Source organism: Salmo salar, chromosome 13 (assembly GCF_965601325.2).
Source record: "Salmo salar chromosome 13, fSalSal1, whole genome shotgun sequence".
In the NCBI taxonomy this organism is placed as follows: Eukaryota; Metazoa; Chordata; class Actinopteri; order Salmoniformes; family Salmonidae; genus Salmo; species Salmo salar.
In genome coordinates this window covers 60,751,718-60,765,951 of record NC_138303.1, presented here as the reverse complement: position 1 = coordinate 60,765,951, position 14,234 = coordinate 60,751,718, and the positions used below count along the sequence as shown (strand labels likewise).

Genomic DNA, 14,234 nt, shown 5'->3' with positions numbered 1-14,234 from the left:
GATGAGAATGAGTTTCACCAGGCTCTCTCATGGATTGTCTCTCTGCTGTGAACCCTACGCAACATTAGGCATGAAAGAGGTGGCCATATATTTTATGGTGCTGCTGGGTCCATGAACTATACCCCTGTCACTGGACCTAACCTGCGGAGGGCAGTGCAGGACCTAAAGCCTTCTGTCACCCTATAGACAGTGTGTTCATTTGTTTATTTTTTGTTTACTTGGATCCCCATTAGCTTTTGCAGAAGCATCAGCTACTCTTCCTGGGGTCCACAGAAAATACAAAACGAGACAGGTAACTAAACTCTGATAGACAAGGACAGTCACGCACATTTAAAATACAACGATCTACAAAGAAATTGAACACAAAAAGTATACAAACAATATAAGTAAAATATCATGTGTTTGTTTGTGTGTGTGTCCCCACAGTCCCATGAGATGTTGTTTAATCCATTTTTTTTAACGTAATTTTGCTGTTTGCTTGAGTCATTGGAGACGGAAGCGAGTTTCATGTTATCATGGCTCTGTATAATACTGTGCGTTGCCATGATTTCATTTTCGACTTGGGGACTGTGAAGATACCTGGCAGCATGTCTTGTGGGGTATGTACGGTATGCGTGTCTGAGCTGAATGCTATTTGATTATGCTGACAATCTGGGCATTTTCATCACAGTAATATTTCTCATGAAAACTAGAAGAGAGGCAGTTCATCTCTTGTCATCCCTCAACCAGGAAAGACTGGCATCCATGTTGTTGATGTTAGATCTGTATGTGCAGTTAAGGGCAAGGCATAATGCTCTGTTTTGAACCAGCTGCAGTTTTGCTAGGTCTTTCAAGATGGGACAAGACCGGAGCCTGATCAACTAGTACAGTTGATTTTTGTGTCAAACATGTTTTAATAACAGACATACCTCTCCCTATTTTCACAACAGCGTTGTTGTCAATATGACTTGACCATGATAACTGACCATCCAATGTTATACCTCGGAGTTTAGCTTTGTCAACTTGCTCAATAGTCACACCTTTTATGCACAACTCTAGTTGAGGTTTAGGTCTTGGAGAAGGTTTTGAACCAAATACCAGTGATTTTAGTTGTAGATGTATTTAAAAGACCAGCTTATTATTAATCACACAGTCTGGTACTGACTGTAACTCCTTATTTCAAATTTGAGTGAGCTTACTGGCTTTGGGTGCTGACATGTAAAGTGTGGAATCGTCCGCATACATTGTGTGTGTGTGTGTGTGTGTGTGTGTGTGTGTGTGTGTGTGTGTGTGTGTGTGTGTGTGTGTGTGTGTGTGTGTGTGTGTGTCTGTGTGTGTGTGTGTGTGTGTGTGTGTGTGTGTGTGTGTGTCTATATGTATGTGTGTGTGCTTTGAATGCGTGTGCCTACAAGTGCTTTGTGTATGCTACCGCACGTGGACGCACACGCTTTCTGTGTTTGTCTGTTTTTGTCTGAGAGAGAAAGACACACACAATCACACTAACCTGGGAGAACAGTTCCGGCCGAGTAGCCAAGGAAACTATATCCCTCAGCTCAATGACACCCTGAGGACATCACATTAAGTGCGTCTACTGTACCCGTACATGACTTCATTGTTTTGCTGAGATACTAAATGCTATTCTCATCATAAAGGGCACATGAGGTAAAGATAGGTAAACTCTTCCAGGACTCTGTGCTCTTTGAAAACACTTCATGGGGATGCACTTTTGACCTGTGTTGTTTTTCAAAGTTCAGTGGTAAACTAAAGGTAGAAAAACCCAGGCTGAGCTGGACTCAGCTCCTGTGTAATGACACATTGTGTTCCAGGAGAGCAGCTCAGTCCTGAGGCTACTGCATTCAGACATCTACTGTAGTTGACAGGCTATGATCAGGGGACGTGTACATGAGAAGGTAATGTCTGGATAAAGAGCACAGGCACAGCATGAGAAAGAAATAACGTTAAAGTTAATAGCATCTCAAGTCCTGAGGGCAAAAGAGACAGGCTCTCTCTCTCTCTCTCTCTCTCAATAGGAGGTTAAACCAGAGAGTGGGAGAAAGAGAGTGTGGCGCGTGTGTGTGTGCGAGCAAGCATGTGTGTGGAATTGTGTGTCTGTGTGTGTGTGAGTATGTGTGCACGCCTTCATGTGTGTGTGTGTGTGTTTGTGTGTGAGAATGTTTGTATGTATGGTTGTGTGTGTGTGTGTTTGTGTGTGTGTGTGTGTATGCACAGACTATAAGTGGCTGCATGATGTTAGCGCCATTGATAAAATCTAAACTTATCTATCATTCATTCAGTGGAGGTCGTTCCTTACACAGCATGGATGGAAAAACATACCACATAATTTGCGTACAGACATAATTTACGACATAAATAAGATATGATTGCCTGCGCCGTCTTACCGTGTTCGTCCAACAGAATGTTGTCAGGTTTGATGTCTCTGGAAAAGCACACACACACACACACACACACACACACACACACACACACACACACACACACACACACACACACACACACACACACACACACACACACACACACACACACACACACACACACACACACACACACACACACACACAGAGAGAGAGAGAGAGAGAAAAAGAGCAGCATTAGGTCACTGACCATCTCCATCAACATCACCATGACAATACTGTATCGTTGTTGGACAGAGAACAAAACATCAACAACAAAAAATGTGTCATGTCACGTTACATCCTTAGAACAATATCAGCCTGGAACAAATAAACAAAAGCAACACACACAGAAACGCACAGTATGTCAAACACAGTTATATCACTAGCAATAATGTCCCAATGTCTTTAAATTGGACTGACAGGAACTGTGCTTTTCCAGCCAAACACTCACTGCATCCCAAATGGGCTGGAGAAACAGGCCCTCGGAATCAGGTTGTGTTCTAAATGACACCCTATCTATCCAAATAGACTGCACCACAGAGCCTTGTCGTCAAAAGTAGTGCAGTCTATATGGATAGATAGGGTGCCATTTAGAACACATCCTAATCCCAAGGGCCTGATTCTCCAGCCCAGTCAGAACAACCTGCTCTCAGAAAATGTTGCATTATTCTGTTTGCAAATCCGTATTAATTTGTGGATGTCCATCACCCATTTTGTAAATGTTATGAATTACAATTTGTATTATATGTTACAAATTTACATAACATACAATATGTTACGAATTTGAAAAAGTACAATTTGTTACAAATTTGGAAAAATATACAATATGTTACGACTTGCAAAAAACGTATGATATGTTACATATTGTAGCTAGGTGGCTAACATTAGCTAGCTCACTAATGTTAGCTAGGCTAGGGGTTAGGGTTAAGGTTAAGTTTAGGAGTAAGAATTTCTGCCACATCCAACAAGCGCTGGAGCCGGTGTAGTACGATTCGATCTTAGTCCTGCCTTGGCACTTTGCCTGTTTGATGGTTCGTCGGAGGGCATAGCGGGATTTCTTATAAGCTTCCGGGTTAGAGTCCTGCTCCTTGAAAGCGGCAGCTCTACCCTTTAGCTCAGTGCAAATGTTGCCTGTAATCCATGGCTTCTGGTTGGGGTATGTACGTACAGTCACTGTGGGGATGACGTCCTCGATGCACTTACTGATAAAGCCAGTGACTGATGTGATGTACTCCTTCACTACATCGGAAGAATCCCAGAACATATTCCAGTCTGTGCTAGCAAAACAGTCCTGTAGTTTAGCATCTGCTTCATCTGACCACTTTTTTTATAGAACGAGTCACTTGTGCTTCCTCCTTTAATTTTTGCTTGTAAGCAGGAATTAGGAGGATAGAGTTATGGTCAGATTTTCCAAATGGAAGGCGAGGGAGAGCTTTGTATGAGTCTCTGTGTGAGGAGTAAAGGTGGTCTAGAATTGTTTTCCCTCTGGTTGCAGATTTACATGCTGATAGAAATTAGGTAAAACTGATTGAAGTTTCCCTGCATTAAAGTCCCCGGTCACTAGGAGCGCCGCCTCTGGATTAGCGTTTTCCTGTTTGCGTGTGGTGGAATACAGCTCATTGAGTGTGGTTTTAGTGCCAGCCTCGGTCTGTGGTGGTATGTAGACTGCTACGAAAAATACAGATGAAAACTCTCTAGGTAAATAATGTGGTCTACAGCTTATCATGAGATACTCTACCTCAGCCGAGCAAAACCTTGAGACTTCCTTAGATATCGTGCACCAGATATTGTTTACAAATATGCCTAGGCCCCTGCTCCATGTCTTACCAGAGGCTGCTGTTCTGCCCTTCCGATAGAGTGTATAACCCGCCAGCTGTATGTTCTTAATGTCGTCGTTCAGCCTCAACTCGGTGAAACATAAGATATTACAGTTTTTAATGTCCCGTTGGAAGGATATACGTTCTTTCAGGTCATCCCATTTATTTTCCAGCTCTGCTAGGATAAGTAGGGGGAGGAGCAGACTGAGGGGCCGAGAAAAGTGCAAGGAACTTAAGATAGCAGTGGCAGCTGTACAGATATCTCATCCAAAGTGCTTTGACTTCTCAAACACGGCAGAAAGCTATACTATATGATGCCCCGTCTCCTTACTAATTCAGCCACTTACTTACAGTGGCAAGAAAAAGTATGTAAACACTTTGGAATTACCTGGATTTCTGCATAAATTGGTCATAAAATTTGATCTGATCTTCATCTAAGTCACAACAATAGACAAACACAGTATGCCTAAACTAATAACACACAAATTATTGTATTTTTCTTGTCTATATTGAATACATAATTTAAACATTCACAGTGTAGGTTGGAAAAAGTATGTGAACCCCTAGGCTAATGACTTCTCCAAAAGCTAATTGGAGTCAGGAGTTAGCTAACCTGGAGTCCAATCAATGAGACGAGATTGGAGATGTTGGTTAGAGCTGCCTTGCCCCATAAAAAGACCCTGACAAAATTTGAGTTCGCTATTCACAAGAAACATTGCCCGATGTGAACCATGCCCAAACAAAAGAGATCTCAGAAGACCTAAGATTAAGAATTATTGACTTGCATAAAGCTGGAAAGGGTTACAAAAGTATCTCTAAAAGCCTTGATATGCATCAGTCCACGGTAAGACAAATTGTCTATAAATGGAGAAAGTTCAGCGCTGTTGCTACTCTCCCTAGGAGTGGCCGTCCTGCAAAGATGACTGCAAGAGCACAGTGCAGAATACTTAATGAGGTTAAGAAGAATCCTAGAGTGTCAGCTAAAGACTATAGAAATCTCTATAACATGCTAACATTTCTGTTGATGAGTCATTGGTTGAGGTTATTGCTGCCAAAGGAGGGTCAACCAGTTACTAAATCCAAGGGTTCACATACTTTTTCCACCCTGCACTGTGAATGTTTACACGGTGTGTTCAAAGACATGAAAACGTATAATTGTTTGTGTGTTATTAGTTTAAGCAGACTGTGTTTGTCTATTGTTGGGGCCTAGACGAAGATCAGCTCAAATTTTATGACCAATTTATGCAGAAATCCAGGTATTTCCAAAGGGTTCACATACTTTGTCTTGCCACTGTAGCTAACTAGCAAGTACACCGCTGGACTGTTTCCCATTGTGCTGTTTAACTGTTCTGGGGAACTATGGTAAGCTTCATAATGTAAAATAATGTGACTAGTGAAATGAGGAATGTGATCTGCTTTATCTCCTAAGGTATTGTTGTCTGAAGGTATTTACTTAAAAAGTAGCTATAAATATTCACATTTGTTGAAAAACTACAAAGAAATAGTTCCAACGGTATTGATGGTATTGAAAAACCATCCCGTGGCTATTTCCAAATACCGCGGTATATGTTATATACGGTATACCGCACAAGCCTAGTGTGTGTGTAGTTGTGAGCATGCGTGTGTTTCAACCAGCAGGTAGGGCCATGGGAAAACCAGAGCAACCTGAGGAGAGGGACATGTGTGGACCAGACCATCCTTTTTATATGAGAACCGCACAGAGGACAGATCACACAGACTTTACTATGAGCATCAAAGATCAATGATGAAATAGAGAGAGCCACTTCAAAGAACAACCCTACTGTCTTTGTTGTCCATTGTATGAAAATTAAATGTGATGTAGACTTTTCCTCATTTCCACAGGGAACCCCATCTTTGCATTAGTTCTCATTTTCATAAAGTTGCCCAAAATTGTCCTTCTCTGTAATGATCAGACACTACTTCATTTTCTAAATGTCCCTTAAAGGACTATGATGGATGACAACGTTGGATAATCATCTCAGTGACAGAATAAAAAGATCTCATGTAAGATACAGTACAAGACACATCATCACATCTGGTCATGTGCGATCTGGGCTTTGGAGATAGCTGACAACATACTGTACAGTTCTGGATCATAACACTGGATCAATCACTCAGCAGGCTAGCACTTGTCAGGAGATCATGTCCACTAACCATGAGCCTTTGGAGCACGGCTTCCCAGCCTCATTAGTCCTGACAGCCACATCAGCGGACAGGGTTGATTAGCATATTAAAAGGGTGCCTGCTGCAGCAGGTGGGGCGGGGGTGTCAGTGTACCCAGAGGCGTCAGTGTACCCAGCCCAGGGCCCGGGTTAAAAAGGTCAAATGTGTTGCTCTTAATTAGTTGACATTTCCCTCAAAGGTTGCACGGAGAGGTGTTTTATATTTAAAACCCATGGCAGCCATTGTGGAACACCAGACAGGAGCTGCTGCGCCACTCACCTGCCTGCTGATGATTATGGGTGCGACTGTGAGAGCCGGAGCCAGCCGGAGCCATCCACAACGCACCCCTGCTGTCACCCAGACAATGACCTTGGCTGAGATATGGAAACATTGGGGCTTTATCACCTATTCTCTAAAAACCCACCGTTTATTGTTCAGCATTTTCTATTCAGCTGAATCACATGCACCCTGCCTGCGTAATTCTAGGATGAGAGCCCCGACCGCTGTCTGATAAGAATTACCCAGGCAATTACCTTGGCCCTGCTCCTCGTTCATGGACTTTTATTAGTAGAAGACAAAGGGGGGAAAGCTTATTTGTGTTGATAGAATGTGCTGGTGTTCAGACTTAGCCTGGTCCCAGATAAGTTCCATGAATAAAGCACATACAGATCTGGGACCAGAGAAGTTCAGACTCATATTGTCTCCCTCTCCTTTACTGTTGCTGTCCTGTGTCTGCCCAGTCATTCGAGAAAAAGAAAAGGAGAGCCACACACTCTAGGAGCTCACATGCAATTAATAATAACAGACGTTTCGACAAACAATCTGTCCTCCCTGATGAAGACAGCTTGTCTGTCGAAACGTTGGTTATTAGATTATTAAATTATTGCATCTGAGCTCCTAGTGTGCGGCTCTCCTTTTCTTTTTCAAGTGTTTCTTTCACCTCTAGATTTCCCAGTCATTCTACCTCCTGGCCGACTGTCACTCCTGGTGTAGCTAGAGGCCAAATCACCTCCACCTTCCCTGGGCGTAGTATTAGCATGGGCCCCACGTTATCATTTTCCATCTTTTCAGTTGTACAGCACCGCGCTAGGCCCTCGTCTCGCGCTACAAACTCATTAGGAAATGGAATCGTTATATTCCAGCAATTAGAGAGGAGCAACAGATGGACTCGGGCCTGATGTACCCACAGCCAGCTGGCTGGGGGACTATTAAAGGTGTCACGTCAACTGGCGAACAACATTTATTTTGCCACTTTTAATAGAAGGATTTGTGGAGGTGCTACCAAGGGCTTCATCCGTCCCAAAAAAGTGCACCTCACTTTCCATTTCTCTCTCTCGCTCTCTCTTCATCGCTCTCTTGCTCTTTTTCTCCCCTTACAGAAAAAAACATGTGGAATCAACGTGTTTTTGGTCTCCATCTCTCAATTTCTCTCTTGCTCTTTATCTCCATTTTTCTCTCTCATCACTCTCTCGCTCTCTTTCATCTTTTCTAGAGCTTGCACAGGCAGCGTTTGCAAAGGGTGAGTTGTACAGTGTATATTCCCATTGATAGACACTATATTGAGTAAAGGAGCATATTTGTCCTTCAAGATCAATGCCCTTCTATGATGTTAGATTAAACAAACTCATCTCCAGCATAGGCCAGCTGATTCCCTATATAGTGCACTAGTTTTGACCAGAAAAATATGGGCCCTGGTCCAAAGTAGTGTGTTAGACTATATAGTGAATAGGGTACCATTTGAGACGCGACCTTGTTGGGTTCCCCCGTCCTGAGTGAGGCTCATTGGTGATTCTGCCGAGGCAGCAATGGAAGGGCGGGGTTGAAGGGCAGCGCAACCGATCCGCCTGGCTTTTCTCTCGCTTGACTAGTCCAACAACCTATTACCTGGATCTAATGATCTCATTACACCAGCTATCAGGATGAGCGGAGTAACTAAAACCTGCACCTGGTCACCTGACACCCCTCTGATACAGGGAAACAGAGGACAGCCTGGGACAGACCCAAAAGTCCTTCAATGTGCTCCGCCACACACAGGTCAGAAGACTGGAAAGAGGGGGTTTGGGCTGTTAGGTTCTGTATCATCATCTTTGTACATGACCCACTTTGCAGCCAACTCCTAATGAGGACTGCTTTGATGACTCCCTCAGTACTGTGGAAGGGCAGGGTAGAGATAGCACCACAGACAGCACATTCAGCCGCCAGGCCTTAGGGCAGGTTCTGCCCCATGATGTCCCAGAGTAGAGCAAAGCAGGCTGGAGCGGCACAGCGAGGGAGCACCAGTCATCCATCAGCAGAAGCCAGCCGCCCACGCCCACCAGCCATGAGAGGAATCATCAGACAGCAGCACGCTTTGAACGTGGAGGGAAACCTCAACTAACCACAGCAAGCAACTTACATCTAAAACGAACAGCCTCAACCCCATTAAGAGCTAAGGGGTTAGCCAAAGCAGAGCTTCCGTTCACTTGAGTTTGATCAGTTAAATAATAACCACAATAAAAACAACTCTCGCAGAAGGAGTGGCAGAGTGGAGGAGGGTTATGCTATTTCTTATTCATAGACACAGTGCTTGGATTTCACTGCCTGACGAGCGTTCATCTGGCTCCCATCTCATTTGGGCCGGTTTGAGTCGGTTGGTCTTTAGAGAGCGCCTGTTTGAACAAGGCATTCTGAGGCACAGCTCACTGAACCACAATTATTACAGATGAATTATTTACTAACTCAAACTCATAGGGAGAACGCTGAAAGTTCACCAAAAGTGAAAGGTCTTGTAAGGTACGTGACTGTCATACACAAGCAGTTAGCTATTATTTTAGGGTAGGCTACAAAGGTAAATATATTGTCATGCTCCCAGTAAACCAATGTTCACAAATCCACTGTTGTGAGTTTAAAGGATATTTAATTTACCTTCTTCTGTTTTACCTGACTTCCAGTCTAGAATATGAACACATATGTCTCCTCCTGTCATGAAATAATTATGCAGACTATAGATACAGAACACTAAACTTTTCATTGGGAAGACGGAAGCTTCATTTGCTCACAGAACCGTCCCTCTCAGGCGCGTATAATACTGTGGGATGAGAAAGTGTTGACAAATGTGTGCCATTTATCTTCCTTTAACAAATGAGTTTCAGCGGTAGAGAGACTTGCTGAGCGAGATCATGTGTCTGTGCTCTCGGTGTTGCTGAGCCCAAGCCAAGTCAGGGACACAGTGGGCCGTGACAGAGCTGTGGGGAGATAGATGATGAAACAGTGCATTTGGAGAAACAATGGCTGGTCAGTGGCACATGCATTTGCACAGGGAACCAGAAAGATACACAGTGCCAGTTTGAGGCTGTGTCGCGCTGAGCAGAGCTGAACTGAGCAAAGCTGAGTTTGGCTGAGTTGAGCCGCTGCAAATTCTTGCTCTCGTCAGAGAGTAAAGAAAAACTACTCTCACAAAAACAAACCAGGGTGAGAGAAAATGAGAGAGCTCTCCAAGAGCATCAAACAACAGACATCCACATGATGCAACAGGCTTAGAAATGTTTTTATTAGGATATGCAACAAAATGTCTGGGAGAGATTCAGAGAACAGATGCACACTCCTCTATATGAACACCAACCTGGTGAAAGCAGCCCAGCGGTGTTGGAAATAAGCATGAGAGAACAGCTGTGGGTTACTATGTTCCATTCGATAGCAATCTGAAGAAAGATAGAGCCAACCTTGAAAGACTTTCAACATGGAATGAGTTTCAATTGAGGCGGTAGAAGGGCTCAAATGTGATTATGCATTCAGTGCTGCTGCCATTGGGGGTGCAGGATTGAGGCTTTGCAATCACATTTGACCCTCTGACTATATCTTTCCTCTAAACATAGCCTGGGCGTGTCTGTAGCTTCTAAAGCTCTTGTCTAAAGCTCTTGCCTGCCTCGGTGTAAAGCAGGCGGCGGCTCTCTCTCTCTCAGAGCTCAGAGCACAGCGTTGTTCAGAGCCATGCCGTACTTTCACAGTGCTGTAGCCTGTAATTAATTCAATAATTCAAACTGAGACCATAAAAACAGTAGAGAGGGCTACAGTCTCTGTGGCACTTCTGTTTTTAGTTTAAAACCACGGGCCTCAACAGCAAGGAAACATCAAATTGTATTCCAGACGCAATATGATTTCTGATGTCAAAACAGATCATTTTACTTAGCTCCATAAGACTAACCACTGTCTTGGTCTGGAGCAGTGGAAAACAGGCTTCGTATTCCAAAATCATCTGTCAAATGCAATCTTATCTCACTTAAGGACATCATCTACAATCTTTGTGCAGACCAAGCATCTAGACATCATAAGGTTTCATCAGTCATCATGTGCTGTCGACCATTACCTAACAACCCAACAGGAAGTACCTTCAGCATGAAATATTAAAACCTATTGAGGATTTCAAATCACTTGGTCACTTTCGTCAAAGTGCAGAAGCTACTGTGGAGACATAGTGAGTCAATAACACCACAGCTCCACCACTTCCCTTTCTGCAAGTCCTAACCTGTGGACTAGTGGTAATGCTCCCGGCTTGAATTATATGGATACTGCTCCCCACTAGGGACCAAGGTTCAATCCCTGCTTCCACCATCCTCATTCCCACTTGCCTGTCTCCCTATCTAATCAAGCTGCTGTGGGGAGTGAGTCAATAACACCACTTCTTCTTTTTCCACTTGTCTTGTTTGAGAGGATCGTCTCTGAAGAGACCACTAATTGAGATGCATCTTAGTGTTAATAATTGAAAACCCTATGAGAAGGTACTGACAAAACAGGCCTTTGTGATTTGTTACCCTGATGGTAATAGATCTATTGTGAAAAAGTAAAGCTGGAGTAAATATGGAGTAGCGCACTTACGAATGTATGATTTTTCTTTCTGGAATCAATCATCAAACCTGATGCAATGTCGTTATCAACATTACCATCATGAATCATCCGTCATGAGTCATAGGATACTGTATACTGGATAGAGATTCTGCTCACGGCCAGGGTATCACCAGCAGACACACACACACACACACACACACACACACACACACACACACACACACACACACACACACACACACACACACACACACACACACACACACACACACACACACACACACACACACACACACACACACACACACACACACACACACACACACACACACACACACACACACACACACACACACACTGAATATGCAAAACTACTCAGTGTGCACATCCGCCCTCTCAAAGTATTCAATTTCTATACAGATTAGATTGAAATTAGAATACCCATCTTTTCCTTCTTCCATAATAAATGCAGATTGAAAGCTGTTGATTTTATCTAAACATGCATCTCCCAGACACCTGCTATTAGGATTTTTTGTTGGAATGGAATGCCAGAAATAGAAAATATCCTACTGAATTGATTCATGAGTTATGTATTGAGAAATGATCACCCAGTCTATTTCCCTGCAGTGGTTTCAGCGCTCATGAGGCATTTCTAAATTATATTCTTCAAGAATCAATGGTTACATACAATACATTTTTAAGTCCAAAAATGGATGTAGCTACTGTAGATTTTCCCTTTAAGGCCTACCACTAAATTATGTCATTTGTTATCCTGCATGTGATTAATTATCACTCTGGAACCCTGAAGCCTCCCATTTGTCCAGGTCTGAAAAGGCCTTTCGCCATCATTATTATCCTGTTCCTCTGCACACAGGTAGAGGGCTATCATACAACCTGAGGAAGGTCTATAGGGCCACTTCTGCCTGGTGTGTGTGTGGCGTGTTTGTGTGTCTTGACTTATCATCAAGTCAACCCCTCACTTTCTCCAGGCTGATCTGCGTGTGGCGGCACACACTAAATCACAATTGAAGGTCTTTCAGGTCAATCCAATTTGTCACGATGAATGAGAGGACAGTCAAATGATTTGTCATTTACTTAAAGGAGCTTGAGGGATGCTGTTGGGTGGTAGCCATCTATGTATTTTGGCGGTCGGCTGTGGACGTCGGGGGCTTTGGCATGGCAGCATATACTTGTGCCTAAAAAGCACTTATGTGCATTCCAAGATTGAATAAGAAGTCTATGTTTTTGGGCCTAGACAGAGTTTGGACATATCATAAAGAAAATACTCAGCCACTCACAGTAAACTGTTGTGTCAGGTGTAACTCATTTCACGTCCCTTTGCCCTTGATCAACAGAGTATTTGGAGGTGCGCTATCTGATGCAGCAGGAATCCAGGACTGGCAGCTCGCAGTGTTGGGCTCAATTCAGAATTTAATTGAGGGTGCCTCATAAATTCCAATTCTATTCTTGAATTTGAATTAAATTTGAATTTTATATAGTAAACAGCATACAGAATTGTAAGGAAATATAAATGAATTCAGTGAAATTCTAAATTATGTGTAGTATACAATTGATTATCAGGAAAAACTACAAAAATGTATGATCAAGGAAAACAAAAACCTGTATGTGAATATTGTAAGTTATTATATTTCATTAATCACTTACGTGTTGTTCAATACGGGGACATTACTACATTTCACAGAATGCATTAGTTTAACCCTCAAATTAACCCTGAGGCCTTCATAAATAAGGCAAACAAATTAAATGGTTGGTGGAAATATAATTGGCTATTCTAAGTACTAAGGGTAAAAGAGTATATGAGCATTATTTCCAGAGAAAATGTATATATTCTTTGTTTTCTTTTTTTGTTTTCCTGAGTGAGGGAGCTCCAAAATGCAGGTGTTTCAGCCTAGCTCAGTGCTTTCTGTTGTGGTGGGGAAAGCGAGCAGAAAACACAGAGCGTTGCGCCGTGATTGGCTCAGTGATCTGTCACTCATGGGGACACTACGTCACCTCCAAGTCTAAGGGTAGACTTCGAAAATATTTGCCCCTTGGGTGCTGCCATAGAGTTACATTAGAAGTGCCCATCCAAGATGGCTCAAGGTCATTGGCCACAGATAAAATGACGACAAATCACGTTATATCTACAGTAGCTTTGATTGGACTGTCAACATCACACTTTCAAAATCTTAGCTAGCAGTCATCATCATGAATCAAGTCGACAATCTACTGGCAAATCCTTTTTAATCCTTGTCATATGAAGATAAATAATGAAGAGAAATTATAGATAAAACATATCGGTGCTCATCGGCCATTGGATATAAACATTACACAACAAGTTGGAAATTGCAAATTCAATAATGAGTGGTTTGGAAGGAATCAGTGGCTAACTGTGAGTTATAAGACAACTGGGAACTTGGAAAAAATGAGCTACGACTGGGAAAATACGTTTAGAAATTTCATCCAATTCAGAATTGTAAATTGGGAACTCGGGCCTCTTTCTAGAGCTACGACCTGAAGATCACTGACGTCATCATGATTCAACCTTTTTTTTTGTTGAGTTTCCAGTTGTCTTGAAAGCACAATAAATCCAGACAATGCCAGACTTTGATGATAAAGTTTGATGACAAAATGTGCCTACGAAGGACCGCCACGCTACCTTCCTGTTCAATTGAGCAGAGCACAACAAGGTGAGTCCAAAAATGTCTTGTATGCTGCTGCATAAATTATGTAATATGCCAGGAAGATATGTATACTGTAGCTAAGAAAGTAATACTAAGTGTTTGTTGTGTAGTAAGCTGTTAGTAGCCCATGTGCCTCACCCTAATAATTTGGTCTATTTTCACCTCTTAATATCGCCTACTGTTCTGATTTGGTGGTGTTTTTGAGAAATGTAGTTATTGAATAGTGTAAGAGCTTTCATTGTCTGCTTATATGCCCCCTTTATTTATCCTATGATTCTGACTTGGTGTATAGGGAGAACACTGTAAGAACGGCCCATGTTCTGAATTCT

The 14,234-nt window shown here is 42.7% G+C and overlaps 1 protein-coding gene across 2 annotated transcripts in view; it reads right to left on the bottom strand.

The window, feature by feature from the left end:
• Positions 1-14,234, bottom strand: part of LOC106567512 (serine/threonine-protein kinase 32A) — a 74,198-nt gene that overhangs the window by 23,164 nt on the left and 36,800 nt on the right. For both annotated transcript variants that reach the window (XM_014136828.3, XM_082960235.1), the window contains exon 6: positions 2,379-2,416. In XM_014136828.3, the coding sequence (XP_013992303.3) occupies positions 2,379-2,416 (38 nt within the window). The remainder of the gene's footprint in view (positions 1-2,378; positions 2,417-14,234) is intronic.